The sequence below is a fragment of the Mastigoproctus giganteus genome, chromosome 8 (assembly GCF_048544385.1).
Source record: "Mastigoproctus giganteus isolate SK-2022 chromosome 8, ASM4854438v1, whole genome shotgun sequence".
NCBI classification, from domain to species: domain Eukaryota; kingdom Metazoa; phylum Arthropoda; class Arachnida; order Uropygi; family Thelyphonidae; genus Mastigoproctus; species Mastigoproctus giganteus.
In genome coordinates this window covers 222,094,901-222,120,371 of record NC_143582.1, presented here as the reverse complement: position 1 = coordinate 222,120,371, position 25,471 = coordinate 222,094,901, and the positions used below count along the sequence as shown (strand labels likewise).

At 37.2% G+C, this 25,471-nt stretch overlaps 1 protein-coding gene across 1 annotated transcript in view; it reads right to left on the bottom strand.

Annotated features, from left to right (window-relative positions):
• Positions 1 to 787: 787 nt before the first annotated feature.
• Positions 788 to 25,471, bottom strand: part of LOC150082351 (dehydrogenase/reductase SDR family protein 7-like) — a 59,163-nt gene continuing 34,479 nt past the window's right edge. Inside the window, exons 5-7 of the mRNA XM_090380209.1 lie at positions 22,114 to 22,206; positions 12,480 to 12,632; positions 788 to 1,010 (exon numbers count right to left, since the gene is read on the bottom strand). Of these exons, the coding sequence (XP_090236335.1) occupies positions 793 to 1,010; positions 12,480 to 12,632; positions 22,114 to 22,206 (464 nt within the window). The 3' untranslated portion in view covers positions 788 to 792. The remainder of the gene's footprint in view (positions 1,011 to 12,479; positions 12,633 to 22,113; positions 22,207 to 25,471) is intronic.

Sequence of the window (25,471 nt, the reverse complement as noted above, 5' to 3'; positions counted from 1 at the left end):
ACGAGAATGCAGCGTACCTATATACCTGCCAAGCAGTGGGTTCATCCACCAGTGAGAGGGATGATAGCATCCCATTGCCCAGGAACCAGGTATGCCACGAATTCTATCCTGTGTAGAATCGGATAATCCTCTTAGGTTACCTAATTTATGTAACAACTTAAGGAACCTCTTCTTGGGCTATGTGCTTGTGTGACAGAGAGAGAGAGAGACTGGCTTATAGATCTTTTTTTGTGTGCATTCTATAAAAGGATTTCAGTACTGCTGTAAAAGTGCATTACATTATCTGAGTGGGGGAACTACATTGAATCCAAAAATAAACACTTTTACAAAGGGAGTAATTTTTTCATAATCATCCTGTGAACTTTTTGAACTACCCTTACAGATGTACTAGTGTTTGCAGACAAATTTCCATGTTAAGCAGACTGAAAAACTAAACAACTGAAGAACAGAATCCCTACTTCCTTCTCACTGATACAACAAAGAGAAAGCAGAACATGTAGATGCATTTTTTTTTAGCTATCATGCATCAGATTAGCCGGCAATAGGCAGTATGCAGAATTTTGAATAGAAAACAGTTTGTTCACAGACAACTGAAATCTGGAAACTAGTGCTACTCAAAATAGATACGTCAAGAAAGAAGCAAAACTACTATATATAAAAAAGATAAATTTATTTTTCATATACAATCAGCAATTTTTTTTTATATTTTACACTGTAGTTATATATATAAAATGTTTAAAATGGAACAGAAATTAAATTTGAATGCAATTACTTGGTGTAACCACGATTTTCTTAAATATTTTTCTCGCCTAAAGCTTCTCTGCGTAATCTGTATGCTCTGTTCTTCATAAGATGAAAATACAGAGTAGGACAGAGAACTCGTACCAGGGCTGCCAACCTAGGCATGACATTAGAAACTACAATTTCATTCTTTTTTGTAATCACACCATATAGAATTTCCTCTGCCACAGACTCTGGAGATAATCCACTAGCCGTAGTAGCATCCATCACTGAGGGAAGGGAAAAAAAAAAAAATTATTAGCAACATGTGAAGATTCTTATAAAATTTGCTATAAGTTGTTCACTAAATTAAATTTTTAACAAACTTGGATGGGAAAAGAAAGGAAGAGGAAAAAAATAGATGAGAATGATTTCTGCCTTTCAAGAAAGCCGGATTCTATTACCAAGTTATTTATACACAATTAGCATTGGCATTAGCAGAGGCATTTGATGCAAGAAAGCAAGCTTATGCAGCATCAGCCAAAAAAAAAAAAAAAACCCACTTCCACTTCACCCCTCTGTTCGTTCAAAATACCTGTCCAGCTGAGCCTTAAACTTATTTAGGCTATCAACCTCCACCACAAGGGATGGAAGTCTGTTCCACCAACCAACCACCCGCTGGCTAAAGGCAAATTTCCGCACGTCTATCCTACATCTGTCTTTCCTCAATTTGAATTTATGCCCTCTCAGGTGATTTTTCTGAGCTATAGGAAGAATCCCATCAGCATTGAGCATGCTTAAACCATTCAAGGTTTTATACACCTCTATCAGATCACCTCGCTGGTGCCTAGTCTCCAGACACTGTAATTTGCAAAACTTAAGCCTTTCTTCGTAAGAGCACCCCTTTGTTCCATTCACTAATCTTGTTGCCCTTCTCTGTACTCGTTCCAGCAGCTCTACATCCTTCTTGAAATGAGGCTTCCAGACCTGTATACAGTACTCTAGGTGTGGCCTGACCATCGCCTTATACAATGGAATAATCACCTCCTTATCCCTGCTGGAAAAATTCCTGTATATCATTGACAATACTCCATGAGCTACTCTTGCAGCCCGTCTGCACTGCTCAGAGAACTTCATATCTGCCTGCACAACCACCCCCAAGTCCCTTTCATTCTCTACCACTGTCAGTGTAGTACCACAGAGTTGATACGTTGCTCTGGGGTTGCTGTTTCCCATGTGTAGTACTTTACATTTGTCAATGTTAAACTTCATTTGCCACCTCTCAGCCCATCTGCTCAACCTTTCCAGATCCTGTTTCAGCAGCATAGTGTCAGTAATGTCCTTGACAACCCTGCCAACCCTTGTATCGTCTGCAAACTTGGACATTAAGCTTGATATACCATCATCAATATCATTTATAAATACAGAAAACAATAATGGACCCAACACTGAGCCCTGAGGGACTCCACTAATAACATTAGTCCACGATGAGCAGTGTCCATTGATTACCACTCTCTGTCTTCTCCCCCTCAACCACCCCTTTATCCATAGCAGCAATTTGCCTCCAATGTCACACTGCTCCAATTTGTGTAGCAGTCTTCCATGTGCAACAGTATCAAAAGCCTTTCTAAGATCCAAGTATATAATATCAAAGTTATTCTCTGCATCCAGTTCTTTTGTGACTGCATCATAGTATCCAATCAAGTTGGTCAGACAAGACTTTCCCTTAACAAAACCATGCTGTGTCTGAGCTATAACTGAAGTCTTGTCTAAATGATCCTGCAGTGCTTCTTTAACCAGTGCCTCCATTAATTTTCCTGGAACAGAAGTTAAGCTCACAGGTCTATAATTACTTGTGTCAGCCTTTGATCCTCCTTTGTGAATTGGGGTCACATTTGCACATTTCCAGTCTATGGGTACCTCCCCTGAGTCCAAGGAAGCTCTCATAATTATGGCTAAGGGTTTGCTTACTTCCTTTGCTGCCTCCTTTAATATAACTGGATAGATCCCATCCACCCCGGGTGCCTTTCTTGTGTTTATCTTCAACAGTTTCTCCTCCACTTTACTCCCAGTTATTTCAAGATTCTGTAGCTTACTGCTAGAGTTGAATACACCTCTGGCATTCCCCTCGCTGAATAACTCCTCATGTGTGAATGTCGATGCAAAATATTCATTTAGTTTGTTAGCTACCTGAGCAGGATCATCAACACTTGACCCATCAATATCAAGTGGACCAATCTGATTCATCCCCTTCCTTCTAGAGTTTACATAAGTAAAGAACTCTTTGCTGTTTTTCTTTGCATCCCTTGCCAAGGATTTCTCGTAATCTGCCTTCGCCTGCCTAACCTCCTTTGTAACTTGGTTGCATATCAACTTGTATCTATCACAGGCTTCTGTCATGTGTTAATTTCTATGTATCCCATGCATTTTTCTTCTCTGCCATATGCCTCATTAGTTCATCTGACATCCATTTTGGCCTAAACCTTGAACAATATTTCTTAGTTGGTATGTAAAGCCTAGTAGCTTCCAAGATAAGTTCTTTGAATGCTTCCCATTTTGAATTTGCTGTTGGTAACATCATCAGTTGGTCCCACTGTATAGAATTTAAATACTGTCTCAGTCCATCGTAGTCGCCTTTACGGAAGCAATAACCCTTCCCTTTACCCCTAATGGTAGTTACCTCTTTGAGTAAATCCCACTTCAGCACACTGTGATCACTGCCACCTAGTGGTTCATTTATCTGCAGATTCTTAATGCATGAAGAATCACTGCTGATAATCAAATCAAGAGTATTACTCCCTCTAGTTGCCTCCCGAACATGCTGATGTAGAAAACAATCATCCAATAAATCCACAAAAGCCCTGCTAGTGTGTGAGTAACCAGCCCCCAAATGCCAGTCAATATCTGGGAAATTAAAATCTCCCATTATAAGACACTCTGATTTACTGGCCCACTCTATTTCCCTGTACAGTTCCTTATTATACTCATCAGAGTCATTAGGCCTATAGCACACTCCTACTCTCAATTTTGATCTCCCAATGTTTATTTCACACCAAACTGACTCCACACTGCACTGTCCAGCGATGTCGACTGGCTTCACTTCCTTGGTTTTTATGTGTTTCTTAACTAATAGCATAACCCCTCCCCCTTCCTATCCTGTCTATCCTTTCTGTAGACGTTGTACTCCGCAAATTGCAGTTCTGCATCCCTTATATCTGTGTGACACCACGTCTCTGATATCCCAACAATATCTGCCTTCGATGTTTTGAGCAATACCTCAAATTCATCAAATTTATTTACTAAACTCCCAGCATTGGTGTACACGCAAGTATACCTGCACCTGTTTCTATTCTTAGCTACCCTAACACAACCACACAACACACTTGTAAAAGTATCGGTAAGGGTTTCCACGTGTTCGTAACTACCGCTACCGTTATTAACTTTCCCGCCATTGTGATACCGTACTAGATATACCGTAGGTTATATACCGTACTAGATAGCGTTAGTTGAACTTCGTTAGCAGTTAAATTGTACGTTTAAATAAATACATATAACGACTTAGATTACAAACGTAATATAATTAATAACATAACATAATTAATTAATAAATTAATAGAATCATGACTCAGACCAGAGCAGCAAAGCAAAAGGCTCAAGCTAATGGAAGTGCTGTGGCTCAGAGCAGAACTGAGGGGGGCAGTTGTCCTCTGACTCACAGCCTTATAAAATGCACTGTTTGCTTGATGTTTGCAGAGCAATCGGGTACGGGACTTGATACTGCCAAGGGGGATGTCTTTGTGTGTGCGCGATGCAAGGAGTGTAACGATATCAGGCAACAACTCGGCGTTCTTTTGGGCCTATATGAGAGCTTGAAGGACAGGGTGGATGCCCTCGAAGAAACTAAATTGAGGGGCCCATCAAGCTCTCAGCTGCCCACATCAACGCCAGAGCTTGCACTTGGGCATCGCGTGACACAGAGACAACCCCCAAGGCAGAATGCGCTGGTCCCGAAGGAACTAGTAGTTGTTGGTGACTCTATTGTCAGGGAAACGGGGAACATGCTTTGTAAAAAAGATAGGTGGAACAGGACCAGGGTATGTCTGCCAGGGGCAAAGGTTGATGACGTTGTAGAGCGAATATCATCTTTTAAGGGCACAAAAGGTGATATAGTTGTACACGTTGGCACTAATAATATTAAGAGTAGGAGACCGGCAGAATTACTTAACAAGTACAGGTCACTGTTGAACAAAAGCCGAGAATTAGGGTTGAATTTGAAAGTGTCTGCAATTCTGCCCAGACACGATAGGAGGGAGTATATGATGAGAGCCTTGTCGATCAATTCGGCCCTGGAAAGATTGTGCAAGGCTCAAAGGGTAGAATTTTTTTCAGCCTGGACTGTACTTGTTAACAGGAGAGATTGCTTCTACAGGGATGGGATACACTTAAATAGAAAGGGTGCAAGAATATTTGCTGATGCTATCGAGGCAGTGTTAGGTGGGTCGGAAAACTGCTAGCTTGGGGGGAGACAAAGACCAATAGATTGACAGTAGCCACTGGCAGAGGTGAAAGAGATTCTTGCACTGCTTCTATTAGAATGAGCAGAAGCCTGAAAAACAAGATGCATGGTATTTCAGAGACTGCTGGGAGCCATTGTGGTACAAGTAAACACATGGGTTGTGTTAGGGTAGCTAAGAATAGAAACAGGTGCAGGTATACTTGGTGTACACCAATGCTAGGAGTTTAGTAAATAAATTTGATGAATTTGAGGTATTGCTCAAAACATCGAAGGCAGATATTGTTGGGATATCAGAGACGTGGTGTCACACAGATATAAGGGATGCGGAACTGCAATTTGGGGAGTACAACGTCTACAGAAAGGATAGACAGGATAGGAAGGGGGGAGGTGTTATGCTATTAGTTAAGAAACACATAAAAACCAAGGAAGTGAAGCCAGTCGACATCGCTGGACAGTGCAGTGTGGAGTCAGTTTGGTGTGACATAAGCATTGGGAGATCAAAATTGAGAGTAGGAGTGTGCTATAGGCCTAATGACTCTGATGAGTATAATAAGGAACTGTACAGGGAAATAGAGTGGGCCAGTAAATCAGAGTGTCTTATAATGGGAGATTTTAATTTCCCAGATATTGACTGGAATTTGGGGGCTGGATACACACACACTAGCAGGGCTTTTGTGGATTTATTGGATGATTGTTTTCTACATCAGCATGTTCGGGAGGCAACTAGAGGGAGTAATACTCTTGATTTGATTATCAGCAGTGATTCTTCATGCATTAAGAATCTGCAGATAAACGAACCACTAGGTGGCAGTGATCACAGTGTGCTGAAGTGGGATTTACTCAAAGAGGTAACTACCATTAGGGGTAAAGGGAAGGGTTATTGCTTCCGTAAAGGCGACTACGATGGACTGAGACAGTATTTAAATTCTATACAGTGGGACCAACTGATGATGTTACCAACAGCAAATTCAAAATGGGAAGCATTCAAAGAACTTATCTTGGAAGCTACTAGGCTTTACATACCAACTAAGAAATATTGTTCAAGGTTTAGGCCAAAATGGATGTCAGATGAACTAATGAGGCATATGGCAGAGAAGAAAAATGCATGGGATACTTACAAATTAACACATGACACAGAAGCCTATGATAGATACAAGTTGATATGCAACCAAGTTACAAAGGAGGTTAGGCAGGCGAAGGCAGATTACGAGAAATCCTTGGCAAGGGATGCAAAGAAAAACAGCAAAGAGTTCTTTACTTATGTAAACTCTAGAAGGAAAGGGATGAATCAGATTGGTCCACTTGATATTGATGGGTCAAGTGTTGATGATCCTGCTCAGGTGGCTAACAAACTAAATGAATATTTTGCATCGACATTCACACATGAGGAGTTATTCAGCGAGGGGAATGCCAGAGGTGTATTCAACTCTAGCAGTAAGTTACAGAATCTTGAAATAACTGGGAGTAAAGTGGAGGAGAAACTGTTGAAGATAAACACAAGAAAGGCACCCGGGGTGGATGGGATCTATCCAGTTATATTAAAGGAGGCAGCAAAGGAAGTAAGCAAACCCTTAGCCATAATTATGAGAGCTTCCTTGGACTCAGGGGAGGTACCCATAGACTGGAAATGTGCAAATGTGACCCCAATTCACAAAGGAGGATCAAAGGCTGACACAAGTAATTATAGACCTGTGAGCTTGACTTCTGTTCCAGGAAAATTAATGGAGGCACTGGTTAAAGACGCACTGCAGGATCATTTAGACAAGACTTCAGTTATAGCTCAGACACAGCATGGTTTTGTTAAGGGGAAGTCTTGCCTGACCAACTTGATTGGATACTATGATGCAGTCACAAAAGAACTGGATGCAGGGAATAACTTTGATATTATATACTTGGATCTTAGAAAGGCTTTTGATACTGTTGCACATGGAAGACTGCTACACAAATTGGAGCAGTGTGACATTGGAGGCAAATTGCTGCTATGGATAAAGGGGTGGTTGAGGGGGAGAAGACAGAGAGTGGTAATCAATGGGCACTGCTCATCGTGGACTGATGTTATTAGTGGAGTCCCTCAGGGCTCAGTGTTGGGTCCATTATTGTTTTCTGTATTTATAAATGATATTGATGATGGTATATCGGGATTAATGTCCAAGTTTGCAGACGATACAAAGGTTGGCAGGGTTGTCAAGGACACTACTGACACTATGCTTCTGCAACAGGATCTGGAAAGGTTGAGCAGATGGGCTGAGAGGTGGCAAATGAAGTTTAACATTGACAAATGTAAAGTACTACACATGGGAAACAGCAACCCCAGAGCAACGTATCAACTCTATGGTACAACACTGACAGTGGTAGAGAATGAAAGGGACTTGGGGGTGGTTGTGCAGGCAGATATGAAGTTCCCTGAGCAGTGCAGACGGGCTGCAAGAGTAGCTCATGGAGTATTGTCAATGATATACAGGAATTTTTCCAGCAGGGATAAGGAGGTGATTATTCCATTGTATAAGGCGATGGTCAGGCCACACCTAGAGTACTGTATACAGGTCTGGAGGCCTCATTTCAAGAAGGATGTAGAGCTGCTGGAACGAGTACAGAGAAGGGCAACAAGATTAGTGAATGGAACAAAGGGGTGCTCTTACGAAGAAAGGCTTAAGTTTTGCAAATTACAGTGTCTGGAGACTAGGCACCAGCGAGGTGATCTGATAGAGGTGTATAAAGCCTTGAATGGTTTAAGCATGCTCAATGCTGATGGGATTCTTCCTCTAGCTCAGAATAATCACCTGAGAGGGCATAAATTCAAATTGAGGAAAGACAGATGTAGGATAGACGTGCGGAAATTTGCCTTTAGCCAGCGAGTGGTTGGTTGGTGGAACAGACTTCCATCCCTTGTGGTGGAGGTTGATAGCCTAAATAAGTTTAAGGCTCAGCTGGACAGGTATTTTGAACGAACAGAGGGGTGAAGTGGAAGTGGTTTTTTTTTTTTTTTTTTTTGGCTGATGCTGCATAAGCTTGCTTTCTTGCATCAAATGCCTCTACTAATGCTAATGCTAACCCATGTGTTTACTTGTACCCCAATGGCTCCCAGCAGTCTCTGAAATACCATGCATCTTGTTTTTCAGGCTTCTGCTCATTCTAATAGAAGCAGTGCAAGAATCTCTTTCACCTCTGCCAGTGGCTACTGTCAATCTATTGGTCTTTGTCTCCCCCCAAGCTAGCAGTTTTCCGACCCACCTAACACTGCCTCGATAGCATCAGCAAATATTCTTGCACCCTTTCTATTTAAGTGTATCCCATCCCTGTAGAAGCAATCTCTCCTGTTAACAAGTACAGTCCAGGCTGAAAAAAATTCTACCCCTTGAGCCTTGCACAATCTTTCCAGGGCCGAATTGATCGACAAGGCTCTCATCATATACTCCCTCCTATCGTGTCTGGGCAGAATTGCAGTTTGGTCAAAAAGGCTATTTTAAGTAAGCTGTATTTCAAAATGACAACTAAGGAATTAAGATATTGGCTTTTAATCCAGAGGCAGTTAATATGACATATATTCTGGTGTATAAGTCAACCTTTGTAGCACTAAAAAAAAAAAAAAAAAAAATTCTAAAACTTTAAGCTTAACTTATTACACCAAGCATAAAATCCCAAACTTGAAGTAAAGGCATATGCTTAGGGTTAGAAAGACATGAATTAACTTGTGAAATTAATACTAGTATATTTTCTAGTTTATTACATATAAAACTCCTGCTTATAGCACTTTCCCACTTTCAATGCTTCTTTATTTTTTATGGCCCCATGTTCAATTATGAAATGACTTGTGTTTTTTAATGTCTATAGTTCATTTTTTTAATGCTTTTTTTTAGCTTATATTACTCTTTTTAAGGTCCCAAAGAAGAAATAAACACTGATATAACCTACCCTCCTCTTGATTTTTTTGTTTTGGTAAAGGGACGATAGAGACTAAATTCTAGCAATCATTATGCAGTTTTACTTCACAGAAAATCATTGCTGGTGCATTTGATGTTTGTTTATTTTGTGTTTAATTCAAAGCTTTGAAGATAGAAAGGTCGCTCTTTACAACTCAGTGTCTAGCCATTTATCATTGCATTTGCATGCTCCCCTCCACTTTGTTTTAATTCAACATTATTAGTCTAATCTAAAAGATATTTCTTTCCAAAATATCTAAGAGTATAAAGAGTTTACTTATGCATGGGTAATGCACACACATTTCTACTACCAAGGTAGTTTTAATGCATCATTTTAATTATCTCATCAGGCATCTCTCATATTGTGGAGTTATACTTCATAACTGGGTTCTTACTAATGCAACAATAGGGTACCTGCCCACCAGACGATGAGAAGCCAATCAGCTTCAAAACAGTGCTGTCTGGGTGGTGGCCTCCACTGAGAATAAGTAACATTAGTCTTCTCCATAGGAGAAGCATTACTTACTCAAGGTAGTGCAATACCATGGCAACTCGTTGGGAAGGTATTCACAATATGAGGTATAATTAAAAATACCTTGGTAGTAGAAATGATGTGTGTGCCTTACCCATGCAAAAGTAAACTCCTTCATACTCTTAGGCATTTAGCCAAGAAATATCTTTTAGATTAAACCACACATGCCATCAGGCATCTCTTATACTGTGCAGTTATTCACTTCATAACTGGGTTTTCACTATTGCAACAACAGGGTAACTGCCCACCCACTGATAAGCCAATCAGCTTCGAAACGGTGCCATCTGGGTGGTGGTATCTGCCGGGAATAAGTTACATTAGTCTTCTCCATAGGTGAAGCATTACTTATCCGAGGTAGTGCAATACCATGGCAACTTGTTGTGAAGGTATTCTGTATGCTTTGTAAAATTTTATGCTCTGTATGTAAAATTTTACTAGATTTTACAATATGAGATATAATTAAAATGATGCGTTAAAACTACCTTGGTAGTAGAAATGTATGTGCATTACCCATGCATAAGTAAACTCCATCATTAGTCTACTTTCCTTGCTGGCATGGTAATTAATGTTGCGTGTGTGTATGTGCGCGCACGTGTGTCATGGTATCAGTAAATATCATTAATAATGAGATAATTATTATGTTGGTAATACATTTATCTTGTTTATAATACTCAAAATATATTTACTCTAATAAAATCTTTTTACATATTCAATCTTTTTTAATAGCACGAATGTTACTCAGCTTTTAACACCCAAGAATATGCTAATTTTCACAAGTGGCAACCTATGTGCCTATAAGACAAACCATAGCAGCCCACCTGAACCCTCAGAAATTATCAAAAGCCCAACCCCTTTCTCTTTCCGTTCAACAAAGTCATGGCAATTTAGGGCTTTCAAATCAACTTGATTGTTCTCACAGAAGGGATAAAAAAAAAAAAAAAAACACAGTAGATAATTTGAATAATTCATTTTTGTATTAAATCTTAGTCCTTATTACAAACACAGTAGCTTTTTTTTTTTTTTTTTTTTTTTTTATTTTGATTTGGTAGTTGTTGGCGCATCGGCTTCTGTGGCCATATTGCACCTCCCAAGGTTTTTAAGCCCGAGGCGGGAATCGAACCCGCGACCTTTGGGTTGCCGGGCAGGTACTTTACCCACACGGCTAGCCCGGTCGGCCCACAGTGTAGCATTTTCTCTAATATTAGTAGAGCTTTTCATGAATTATGTCTGTCAAATGCATGTTCACAGACAACGTATGTCATGCACAATAACCCAGATGAACCCACTATACTATTGTGGACAAAGGTTATGACATAAAAATCATTATACTGCAGTTGGGAACTCTTCTAACCAAATCTGGGCATGTGTTCCAGTGTATAAAATTCTCCATTGTTAAGGATGCTACTGACACTATGCTGCTGCAACAGGATCTGGAAAGGTTGAGCAGATGGGCTGAGAGGTGGCAAATGAAGTTTAACATTGGCAAATGAAGTTTAACATTGACAAATGTAAAGTACTACATATGGGAAACAGCAACCCCAGAGCAACATATCAACTCTGTGGTACTACAATGACAGTGGTAGAGAATGAAAAGGACCTGGGGGTAATTGTGCAGGCAGATATGAAGTTCTCTGAGCAGTGCAGGTGGGCTGCAAGAGTAGCTCATGGTATCTTATCAATGATATACAGGAATTTTTCTAACAGGGATAGGGAGGTGATTATTCCCTTGTATAAGGCAATGGTCAGGCCGCACCTTGAGTACTGTATTTGGAAAATTAAATGCACTTGGCATAATCCTTATGGGTTTTGATAATTAACTATATACTATCGGTGTAAATACACCATAGTTAACCCATAGATTTGAGCTACGATTGTAGCGCAGAAGGCATCGTTTTAATTTTATCTCATAATGTGGTTGCCTTCACAACAAGATAGCTACTATTGAATTACTATAGCGTTATTTATTTGAAGTAATTCAATAGTAGCTATCTTGTTGTGAAGGCAACCACATTATGAGATACAATTAAAACGATGCCTTCTACGCTACAATCGTAGCTCAAATCTATGGGTTAACTATGGTGTATTTACACCGATATTATATACTTGAGTACTGTATACAGGTCTGGAGGCCTCATTTCAAGAAGGATGTAGAGCTGCTGGAACGAGTACAGAGAAGGGCAACAAGGTTAGTGAACGGAACGAAGGGTTGCTCTTACGAAGAAAGGCTTAAGTTTTGCAAATTACAGCTTCTGGAGACTAGGCACCGGCAAGGTGATCTGATAGAGGTGTACAAAGCCTTGAATGGTTTGAGCATGCTCAATGCCGATGGGATACTGCCTCTTGCTCAAAATAATCACCTGAGTGGGCATAAATTCAAATTGAGGAAAGACAGATTAGGATAGATGTGCAGAAATTTGCCTTTAGCCAGCGGGTAGTTGGTTAGTTGATAGCCTAAATAAATTTAAGGTTCAGCTGGACAGGTATTTCAAATGAACGCAGGGGTGAAGTGGAAGGGTTTTTTTTTTTTTTTTTTTTTGGCTGATGCTGCATAAGCTTGCTTTCTTGCATCATATGCCTCTACTAATGCTAATAAATGGAATTAATTTTAATTGTGAAATGCAACATGTGAATTCTGTAGAGTGACCAAACAGGGCTTAACTGTTTAGCTGAAACAGTTAAAACAATAAACATTCCATAATATTTGTAATGCGAGATAAAATTTTTGTCAATAGAAATAATTTTCTCTGTTCAATTATAACTTGAATAAGGGAATATTCCTAGCAATACTCACCACCATACTGTGAACCTGTTCCTGTCAGTGCATTTAGCGACAGATTGGTACGAATGTATCCGGGGCTAACAACACACACATGAATATTTGATTCCGCAACTTCTGCTCTTAGAGTATCAAAAAAAGCCTGAGTGGCATGTTTTGATGCTGAATCTATGGAGAGAAGGGAGAATTTTAAAATAATTTAAAATTTTTTATATTTTACTAGATTTTCTCTCTAGACTTTCATTTTAGAATTTTTAAATTTATTTATTTTACCTATGTAACCTATATACTATATATCACATATATATTAAAAAGTGATAACTGCAAATCACTTACTGTACAACATTAATTATCCCATGGAACTAAAAGCAGAAAATTAATGCAACATTAGGGTTATATTTGGTAAAGTATGATGATTTATTATTTTGAATAAAAAAGGAGAAAGGTGATGCTCACTCTCAGAAGCACAAATACATGAATTCCTACCCAAAGAGACAAATCCTCACAATAAATAAATAAATTTCCATTTATTCTCATTATGTCCAAGGCCAGAAGAGCTTACATATTCATTGCAACTTCATACATATTGTGAATTATTTTTAGAGGGCAGCCAAACAGATTTTTGGTGCAACAGTTCAACAGGCTGTGCATCTTACGTGGCTGCGTATAGGTTTAAACCTAAAATCTCCTTACTTACGCCACGCACACACTAAACACTGGATCACAGCCAGCCGTGTGGATTAAAATAAAGATGGGACCCACAAGCTATTTGTTATTTTTTTTATTTATTTTTTTTTTTTAGGAGCATTAGCAACTAAGGCCATATTGCTCAGGGATATGCAGTGGTCATTCCCTGAATGACCTTTCCGCATCCTTCGTATTTGGTGGTGACAGGCTCGAACCCCGGTCTAATCAAGAAGCGTGTGCTACGCACTGCTGCTCCTTCCCACCTGGCTACGGAGGCGCCGGACCCACAAGCATTAATGTTTCCTGCAGAAGTGGTGGTTGGGGGATCCCATCTTTATTTTAGTTCCCTTTTCTTGAGTATGAGGGATACATCTCCTTGGGCAGGGAGTCAGGCATCTGCACCGCTTTCAGTATCACCCTTCCTATACATATAGTAAAAGCTTTGTTACCTGAAACGTAGATAACCAGAAAGCTCTAATAATGGGCACATTTATATTCTATAAGAGGGATCATTAATCATAGTCAGTATTATAAAAAAATGTAATTTGTTGTGGGCTGATCCATTTTTTGGCATAAAATTAATAAAACATCAAGTAAATATTATGATAATATATTTGTATTTCCTTTTATTACATATTGCAGAAGATGAAGCAATGTGAATTTAGATCAATATGATAAATTTTTTAAATGTCACATGCCAAATTAATGGAACTTAACAAAAATACAAAACTAAAACAGTTACTTATTGTTTGGTGATGTCTGCCATTTAAAAAGTTTACCATTATGACCATGGGATCTGGCCATTCCAGTTGGCTTAAGAAAATTGAAAACTAGAATTATTTGCATCAATTCTTGAAGTTTAACACATCCAAGAAAAATAGGCTTCTGTAGCTTATGTTCACTGATCAAGAGAATGAGTAAATACTTGTTTAAATTGCTTTTATAATACTATACAGTAATTACGGTTCCTTTAAATAAAATAAGACTAAATTTTACTTATTTAGACTGTCCTATACATAAATAGTTATTTTTGGTTACAACATGGTTTACATTGGTACATATTGAAAAGTTTAGTTTTACTACTGTTGTCCTTGGGTTGATGGGATGCTCAGACAACAGAAAAATTTGGATAACCAGAATGCCCTAATTCCCTTGTGTGTCATGTAACAAAGCTTTTACTGTTATTTGGTTTTTAGGAGCATTAGCAACTAAGGCCATATTGCTCCGGGGATATGCAGTGGTCATTCCCTGACCTTTCCGCATCCTCCATATTTGGTGGTCACAGGCTCGAGCCCCAGTTTAATCAAGAAGCGTGTGCTATGCACTGCTGCTCCTGCCCACCTGGCTACGGAGGCACCAGCTTTTACTGTACACATTAATAAAGTTCAATATATATATCATGGAGATGGTGTATTAATTTCATCCCAGTTTACTACTAGGATGTAATTGATTGAGATAACTGGTTCATTTGTCTGGTTTCATCCAAAAAAAAAAAAAAAAAAAAAAAAAAATCGAACAAATGAACTAACATGTTAAAATTAACATTTCTTATCATAGTTTATTATTATTTTTTTTTTTTGTAAAAAAAATATACCAAGCAGTATGTTGCTTTGAATGCAATTTGTTGTAAATTTTTAATTAAAACAAAAAAAAAAAAAAACAAAAAAAAATATGACCTTACATATAATGGTTACAAGGGGTGTGTTTTTACCTGATCATTATAAGTTTGCAAAATGACAAAAAAAAAAAAAAAACATTCTTCCCCTTTTACATGTTTGTAAAAATCTAAAAGAGACTGGGACCAAAACTTCAGATCTGCAGAACTACAAGAAAACTAAAACTGTAATGACAAAGTGCAAAGTAATCCAAAAACAACAAAAGCTTTCTTTTTCCTATAATCAGTCAAGAATAATTCTCAAAAATATTAGTATTAGTGTAGTATCAGCAAAAAAAAAAAATAATAACCTACCCAGTTCGTTTGTCCATTCCTCTAATAATTGGCTAATCCTCCTTAAAAAGTTTCAAGCTATCCACTTCTACAACACTAGATGGAAGTTTGTTCTAACAATCACTTATTCTCTGGCTGAAATAAAATATTCTCACATCTACCTTGTAATTATCCTTTTCCAATTTCAATTGGAAAAAGGCTGTCCCCTTATCTGTATGCAATTAGAATGGAGTTTACTCAATACAAATCTTTACACACTTAACACAGGTCTCATTGCAGGTTTTCAGACATTGCAATTTAGAGAACTCAAGTCGTTTTTGACAAGAGAGCCCTTTTGTGCCCAGGATTAATCTTATCATTCTTCTCTGCACTTGAATACACACTTCCTGCATAACTGGGTCTTCAATTTTTTGGCACATTTCTGATCAAAAACATTTAAAAAAATAATGTTGTTCTAACAAACTGACATCCTTAAGTGGGCTTTTGGACTTGTATTGCAGTACTCCAGATATAACCTAACTATTGTCTTATATAATGGAATAATTACCTCCTTGCTGGAAATGACAGAATCCCATAAGCTGTTCTAGCAGACTCTGCACTACTGAGAGAACTTGTATGTTGGACTGTACAATTACCTTTTCTTGTCTTTTTCTTTCTACATTACCTTAAGTGTACCACCTAACTAGTATATTATTTTGGAATTATTGCTACCCATATATAATATATCACATTATATTTATCAATGTTAAACCTCAATTGCCACTTTTCAGCGCATCCAATTTATCCAGATCTTGTTGGAGTAGCATACACTCATTACTGTCATTAATCCCTTGCCAGCCTTTGTGTCATCAGCCAGCTTAAACATTAAGCTTGACACTCCTTCCTCAATATCATTCATAAATGCTGAAAACAGTAAGGGGCCAACATGATGAACTCCACTAATAATATGACCATGAAGAGCAATGGCCACTAATAACCATCCTCTGCTGCTTTCACTCAAACCATCCGTTTATTCACAACAGTGCATTGCCCCTAATGGAATAATGATTCAAATTGTACAGCAGTATTCATGTGGAACAGTATCAAAAGTACTGAAATCCAAGTATATGTTGTCAAAGTTATTTTTTGCATCCAGTTCCTTTGTGTCTACCCCATACAGTGGGGAAACTATAAATTCTGGGGGGGAGGGAGATGCCAGATGTCATCTCTAACAACCATACGAAAACAGGTGTTGGCCCTCCCCAATTTTAAAGGCCTTTATTCAATATCTAGCACGGCCCCCCCTTTAGCCCGAATTACAGCCTGCACATGCCATAGCATGGATTCAACTAGGTATCTGAGGTAGTCCAGCTCCAGAAGGTTTTTTTTTTTTTTTTTTTTGTTAGTTGTTGGCACATCGGCTTCTGTGGCCATAATGCACCTCCCAAAGTTTTTTCATTTACTCTGATCCAGGGCCGAGGCGGGATTCAAACCCATGACCTTTGGGTTGCCAGGCAGACACTTTACCCACCTGTCTAGCCCTGTCGGCAGCTCCAGATGTGACCATTCTTCCATCAGAATTTGTCAATTGCTGTACTATGGTCAGTAGAGAACTGCAAAGCTGAACTGCCTTTCCCAGTATATCTTAGACATTCTCAAGAGCTGCATTCTCCTTTCAACTTCTACTTTTGAGATGGTTGCTATCCAGCGATTTCCTTTATTTTCCAATTTTGGCTCCCTGCTAAACATGTTCCAATAACACCTTTCTGAAAAATTGGAAAGATTACTTATTTTTCCCCATGACTAGATCAACTAAGAAACCCAAGGAGAGTGTACTATATTTTTTTAGCATTAGCATTACTTGAGGCATATGATGCAAGAAAGCATCAGCCAAAACGACAAGGGATGGAACAGACTTCCATCCCTTGTCGTGGAAGTTGATAGCCTAAATAAGTTTAAGGCTCAGCTGGACAGGTATTTTGAACGAACAGAGGGGTGAAGTGGAAGTGGTTTTTTTTTTTTTTGTTTTTTTTTGGCTGATGCTGCATAAGCTTGCTTTCTTGCATCAAATGCCTCTACTAATGCTAATGCTAAAAAAAAAAAAAAAAAAAAAAAATCCCTTCCCATTTCACCCATCCGGTAACTACAAATATTTGTCTAGTTCAGCCTTAAATTTATTTAAGCTATCAACTTCCACAACAACAGATGGAAGTCTGTTCCGGGGCAAACTTCCACACATCTATTCTACAACTGTCTTTCCTCAATTTGAATCTGTGCCCCCTCAGGTTCCTAGTCTGAGCAAGCAGAAGTATCCCGTCAGCATTGAGCCTGCTCAAACCATTCAAGGCCTTGTACACCTCAATCAGATCTGAAGACTAGGTATCCAGGTACCTAGTCTCCAGATACTGCAACTTGCAGAACCTAAGCCTTTCTTCATAAGAGCACCCCTTTGTTCCTCTCACCAATCTTGTTGCCCTTCTCTGTACTCATTCTAGCAACTCTACATCCTTCCTAAAATGAGGCCTCCAGACCTGTATACAGTACTCAAAGGGACAATCACCTCCTTGTCTCTGCTAGAAAAATTCCTATATATCATTGACAAAACTCCATGACCTGCTCTCGCTGCCCATCTGCACTGCTCAGAGAACTTCATATCTGACTGCACAATTACCCCCAGGTCTTTTTCATTCTCCACCTCCCTGAGTGTAGTACCACAGAGTTGGTACATTTCTCTTGGGTTATTGCTACTCACATGCAGTACTTTGCATTTGCCAATGTTAAACTTCAATTGCCACTTCTCAGCCCATCTGCCTAACTTTTATAGATCCTGTTGCAGTAGCATACTGACTTCACTGTCATTAACAACCCTGCCAACCTTTGTATCATCTGCAAACTTGGACATTAAGCCTGATATACCCTCATCGATATCATTGATAAATACACAAAACAACAATGGGCCCAGCACCGAATCCTGGGGAACTCCACTAATAACATTTGTTCATGAGGAGCAGTGTCCATTGATTACCACCCTCTGTTGTCTCCCACTCAACCATCCCTTTATCCATTGCAGTAACTTGCCCTTAATGCCATACCGCTCCAATTTGTACAGCAGTCTTCCAGGTGCAACAGTATCAGTATCAAAAGCTTTCCTGAAATCTAAGTATATGATATCAAAATTATTTTTTGCATCCAGTTCCTTTGTGACCACATCGTAGTATCCAATCAAATTGGTCAGACAAGACTTCCCCTTAACAAACCCATGCTGTGTCTGAACTATTGCTGCTGTCTTGTCTAGGTCATCCTGTATCACCTCTTTAACCAGTGACTCCATTTTCCCCAGAATAGATGTGAAACTAACAGGCCTATAATTATTTGGTCACCCTTTGAACCCCCTTTGTGAATTGGTGATACATTTGCAAATCTCTGGGTCATGGGGACCTCCCCTGACTCTATGGATGCTCTCATAATTATGGCTAAGGGTTTTCTTACTTCCTTTGCTACCTCCATTACAACTGGATAGATTCCATCTGCCCCAGGTGCTTTTTTTACGTTTAACTTCAACAATTTCTTCTCCAAGTTGCTCTCAGTTATCACAAAATCACTTAGCTGTTAGAGTTTGATAAACTTCTGGCATTCGTCTCCTTGATTAACTCCCCATGTGTGAATGTAGATGCAAAATACTCATTCAGTTTATCAGCTACTTGAGCAGGATCATCAATAGTCGAACCAGCTATGTTAAGTGGACCAATCTGATTCATCCCTTTCCTTCTAGAGTTTACATAAGTAAAGAACTCTGCTGTTTTTCTTTACATCCTTTGCCAAAGATTTCTCCAAATCTGCCTTCTCCTGCTTAACCTCCTTTGTGACTTGATTACAGACCAGCTTATATCTATCATAGGCTTCTGTGTCGCCTAATAATTTATATGAATTCCATGCATTTTTCTTCTCTGTTGCAAGCCTCATTAATTCATCTGACATCCATTTAGGCCTGAACCTTGAACAGTATTTCTTAGTTGGTGTGAAAAGCCTAGTAGCCTCTAAGATTAAGCCCCTGAAAGTTTCCCATTTAGAATTCACTGTTGGTAACATCATCAGTTGATCTCACTCTTTAGAATTTAAACTGTATGAGACCTCTGTAGTTACCTTTACATAAACAAAAACCCTTCTCTTTAACCCTTGATGGTAGTTACATCTTTAAGTAAATCCCACATAAGTACACTGTGATCACTGTCACCTAGTTGTTCCTTTATCTGCAAATATCAGCAGTGATGCCTGTGTCATCACTGCTGATAATCAGGTCAAGGGTATTACTCTCTCTGGTTGCCCCTTGAACATATGATAAATGTGATAAATTATTTAAGTTTAGATCACTTCAAAAAGGGAAAATATGTTAAATAAAACAGATCAAGAGATAAAAACAAAAATCAGAAGATTCAGATTGGTCACAGTTTTTCAAAACTCCATAACCAATCTGTTGATCCTTGCCATTCAGCTGACTGGTTTTAAAAATTTGTCAAGTCAGTCTTGAATTTCAGTAGATTAATGAAAAAACTTCTTAACCAACGTGTTTCACCTTGTTGAGAATAGAAAGCCTTTATAGCATATCCATAAACAGTGAGATTGCATTATAGCCAGGAACAGAAATGGAGGAGAAAGGGAGCAGAATTTGCCATACCCTATATTCTGTTCACTTGTACTTTAGTCTTGTGCTTTTCATTGATCATTTGCTGAAATATTTAGCAATGTAATGATATTTCAGCAATTAAGTAATGAGAACTTTAAACAACCATGTATATTTATGACAGGATTAAAATAAGAGTGATTCAGTTATTTATTTTTAATGTTATACTGTATTATAAACAAATGTACCTAATTATAAACTTAATTATTTTATTTTTTTATATTTTTTGCTGTGCATATAAATCATATCTGAAATCTGAATAAATAAAAAAAAAAAACAGGGTAATAAAATTTTTCTAACACAAGGATAGACCTGTTAGTTTTCACAAGATATGATGCCTTTTTTTTCATAAACATGAAGTTTGGTATAAATGACAAATGATTTTATCACTCTACCAATACCTGCAGTTTTCAAATCCCATTTTCATCATTTATTACAGTAAGACCTAGTTTATCCCTCTCAGAAATGAATCAGCAAATGTGTATGTTGGCTTTCTGTTAGCAGCTGGCTTCTGGGAAATTCAGAGCTTTGTAGAGCAAGTTAATGAAATTTTGAAAATTTGTAAAAAATTATACTTTGTACATAACTGCTTTTAAATATTAATTTTTTTTTTATTAAGTTTTGGTTCACAAAAAAATTAGACCAAAATTACTCTCAAAAATCAAACAGAATTTTAAAAATCATTAAAAAATAAAAAAATATTGACTTCTTTACTTCACCATTACTTCTTTTTTGATATAAAAATATTTTCTAAATCTATTTATGTATCACTTGATTCAATTTTATTAACCACACCTAATTATAAACTTAATTATTTTATTTTTTTATTTTTTTTGCTGTGCATATAAATCATATCTGAAATCTGAATAAATAAAAAAAAAATTTTTTTTTTTTTATATACAGGTCTGGAGGCTTCACTTTAGCAAGAATGTAGAAAGGCGACAAGGAGTTGTTCTTACCAAGAAAAGCTTAAGTTCTGCAAATTGCAGTGTCTGGAGACTAGGCACTTGTGAGGTGATCTGACCGAGGTGTATAAGTCCTTGAATGGTTTGAGCAAGCTCAATTCTGATGGGATTCTTACTCTTTCTCAGATTATGCACCTGAAGGGGCATAAATTCAAATTGAGGAAAGACAGTTATAGAATAGATGTGTGGAAATTTGCCTTCAGCTAGTGGGTGGTTGATTACTAGAACAAACTTCCATCTGTCATTGTGGAAGTTGATAGCTTAAATAAATTCAGGGAAGAACTGGACAAACTTTTGGAGCAAATGGATAGGTGAAATGGGATTTTTTTTTTTTTTTTTTTTTTGGCTGATGCTGTATAAGCTTGCTTTCTTGCATGATATGCCCTACTAATGTTAATATTGCTGTAGAAAACAATCCTCCAATAAGTCCAAAAAGTGTTGCTAGCGTGCAAGTGACCAACCCACAAGTTCCACTCAATATCTGGAAATTTAAAATCCTCCATTACAAGACATTGATTTACTGGCTCATTCTATATCTCTGCACAACAGTTCATTGTACTCATCAGCATCATTAGGCTTATAACATACTCTTATTTACCCTTTCCCACTGTTTATGTTGCACCAAACAGACCCAACATTGCGCTGTTCACTCATGTAAACTGGATGCACTTCCTTTGATTTTATGTGTTTCTTAACTAACAGCATAACTCTTCCTCCCCTGTCTGTCCTTTCTGCACACATTGTACTCCCCAAATTCCAATTCTGCACTGTTTTTATCCGTACGTCTCTGATATGCCAACAATATCTGTCTTTAATGTCTTTGATGTATTTATTTGATACCAAATGTAAACTGTCACATGATCTACCATGTGACAATTTACATTTGCATACCATACATTTAATTATCTTTTAACACCAATTGCAAAAGGTTTCTAAATTTTAACCAATGAGTGTATATTAGATGTACTGTCAGGTTTTGTTTAAGATTAGTAACTTGTCTATTGGATTTTATGAATAGTTGTCCATTCATGTTGCAATATTTGTGTGTGTTACATTTTAAGATGAAGTTTTAATCACCCTATTCTCTTATATCAATGAAAAATAATTTATCATTCAGAGGGAGATAGTCAATAACAAATCACTTATGACTGAAAATATCTACAGAAAATGAATTATCACAACTGAATTAGGCAATAAGCATATTCATATGTAACAAAAAAAATTTATGGCCAATTCTTTAACAAAAAAATCCTGCTACATCGAAATCCCTCGTTTTTCTTTCCACAATTTCCCATAGAAAGTTATACATAGCTTAAGAGCAAGTAAGAACTAATAACATAATAATAATTTTTAAAAAAATTAGTCGATATACAATTACAAAATACTCACAGGCAGACCTAAAAGGTATGGCAAATTTTCCTTGTATGCTGCTTATTGCAACAATATGTCCAAATCCTTCTTTTATCATCGATGGCAAAATTTCTAAAAATAACATATGTTTATATACTGAATGAAGTATTAAAAACTTAAATTACAAATAATTGTCTGCATTTATATTTTTATAACTTTAAAACCAATACTATCCATTTAACTGTCTCATAGATAAATGGAAGTACTGGTGAGCACAAATATCATTCTGAGAAGTCAATATAATAAAAAGTGTAACAAGGAGAACAATAAATATAATTTTGGAATTAAAGTTAATTATAATAAACTATTTATGCAATTTAAAATAGAATAAGATTTGGTAATCATATGTATAATATTTGTGTTTATATATATATAATATATATATATGACATTTCGGGTTTTTTTTCCCCTTTTTCTTTTTAACTTTTACTATTTTAGTACTTTTGATGAACTGATTTGACATAAGTTCAAGAAGTTTCTGACCCCCACTAGGGGTAGGGACCTAGTAGGGTTAGAAATAGAGAAGTAATTTCAGTATAGCCAAATAGTGCAAGGAAGCCACAGGCTTTTGCTGCACCAGCCAAGAAAAAAAAAATAATAATAAAAAAGCAGATAAAATACAAATTATGCACTTCCCTCCCCACATAGGGGAAGGAAATGCATATTCCAAAGCTCACTATCCAGTTGACCTTTGAATTTCTTCAAACTGTCAGCCTCAACTACCTGCAGAGGCAACTTGTTCTAGTAGTCAACAACTCGATGGCAAAAAGAAATCTTGGAATCTAGTCTACACATCATCCCCTGTAATTTTAATTCATGGCCTCTCCTTCTGGAATTCTTTATAACAGTAAAAATTTGCCTTCATTAATTTTACTACCCACTCTCAGAGCCTTATAAACCTCAATCAGGTTGTCTCTAAGGTGCTGGTTGCCAAGCTCTGTAGCCCACATAATCAAAGTCATTTCTCTTATGTTCACCCATTTTCCAATCTCACCATGCGAGTTGCCCTTAAAATCTAACAATCTGTTCGTAACATCATCAATTGTTTATTAAATTGATGATGGTTAAATCTCCTTTAACCAGAACAGTATGCATCTTGACCTATCTTGACTATTCTTTTCTGGGACCTGAATCGGGTATGCATCACTTGGCAGGTCATGAGATCCTTGAGTCCCTGACGAGCTCCCACTTTTGTTTTTAGGGCAAGCACCTATTGTTTCAGCGACTCTTTTTTTAATGCACCAAGTTCTAATTTGAGTTCGGTACACTCCTTACATTGGGTGCAAAAAAAAAAAAAAAGTCAGTTGAGCTTGGTTGTCTACTAGACTGACCTTATAGTATGTGCCACAGGCTATAAAACCTATAACACTGATGAACTCATGGCTCACACCAGAAATGCCTGCAGGCATTTCCATCTGAGTCAAATGTCCTTGGACTTTGTAGTGTAAGTGGATCTAATAACAACCATTATTTAGGTAATATTTGAACTTAGGAAAGATTATAAAATTTAAATTTACAATATATTACATAATTTAAATTAACAAAATATTACAGAATTAAACTGCACACCAAACTTTATCTTCTAGTGAAGTTAAAATTAAGCTACCAAAATTACCAGAAAGAATTTAAATTAGCAGAACTACTTTAGGAAGGTAAGGATTAACTTTACAAAATGTGGAAATTAATTTTTAAAAAAATACTGAAATAAGATTTAAAAATTACAGAAATAAAATTTAAACAAATTTTAAACAAAAATTATGTCTACCAGACACCTGATGTTAATCCTCTTCAGTTAATTCCCTTGCTGGAACCACTAGAAATGCATCTACTCTTTTTGACTGCCTTATTGTAGGCAGAATGTGAATTTGTCCATCCTCAGTTCAAAATTGATAAGGGCTCCAATTTTCAGTAAATGTGTATTTCCAAGGATGGAAACAAATGCATGTGGAGTTGGAGTGCGAATGGATGGTTTGATGCATCTATTATAAGAAAAATAGAATAAAGTAGCAGAATGGTAGAAGCCAATTCAGATGAGTAGTGCCCAAAGACAAATCTATATAAAATGCATATGCCAAAAAATACCTGAATAACAGGAAGCGAATTGATGAGAAATTAATAATTGCACAAATGTAAGAAACCTAAATTTTTAGTGCTGAACTGTGAATGGATAATAGTTAGTTGCCAAGCATTGTTGTTTTTATTTACTTATTTTTTCTCCTTAGACATGCATATTGCATATTGCTGCATATTGAACTGCATATTGCTTGGTTGCTCATTTAGAATCAGTACATTTATTCATTGCTCAATACAAGGTTGCTAAGTGAAGTTAGCTGTTGATAGAACCAAACAGTCCTGAAACCTATCACAACAGTATCTTGGTTTTTGATGAATAATGGATTCACCTTTCTGGTGATATTATTTTATTAAAAACAATATTATTTAACTTTAGGTTGAATCATGGATAAATTTAGTTGTTTCTCAAACTATTTCAATAACTGCATTGAAATAGTTATCTTGCTTTACTATAAATTGAGAGATAGTTTTATAATGTATTACTTAGTATCGGAAAGGGTATCAAATCCACGTGTTTACCGTTCATAAACGGCCGCCATTGCTACGTGAAAATTAATCAGTAAAATCTATTAATCTTGTCGAACTTCATTGGCAATTAAATTGTAATTTTAACTATACATATAACCACTTAGGTTACGGAACATAAATAATTAGTAAAAATAAATAATTAATACATAACTTGATACAGAAGTTATATAAAGGGATTTCGTAGATAACACTCGTTACTGAAGCGCGATACAGCATATCCGGAATTCGATAGCATTAGCTTTGTATAGTATAGTGCATAATATAATATTGTCAATTAATCAGTACATCTATTAATCTTGTTAAACTTCATTGTCAATTAAATTGTACTTTTAACTATATATATATAACGACTTAGAGTACAAACGTAGCAAATAATTAATACATACTTGATACGGAAGTTATATAAAGGGAACTCGTAGATAACACTCGATACCGAAAAATAAATATAGCGTTATAACTGTGTTAAGATACAAGTTTAAGGTTTTAATTTTGTTCTGAAATTGTAATTTATTGACATTTAAATCGAAATCATGACGCTGACCAGAGCAGCAAAGCAAAAGGCTCAAGCTAATGGGAGTGCTGTGACTCAGGGGAGAACTGAGGGGGGCGGTTGCCCCCTGAATCACGGCCTTTTAAGATGCACTGTTTGCTTGATGTTTGCGGAGCAATCGGGTACGGGACATGATACTACCATGGGGGATGTCTTTGTGTGTGCACGATGCAAGGAGTGCAAGGA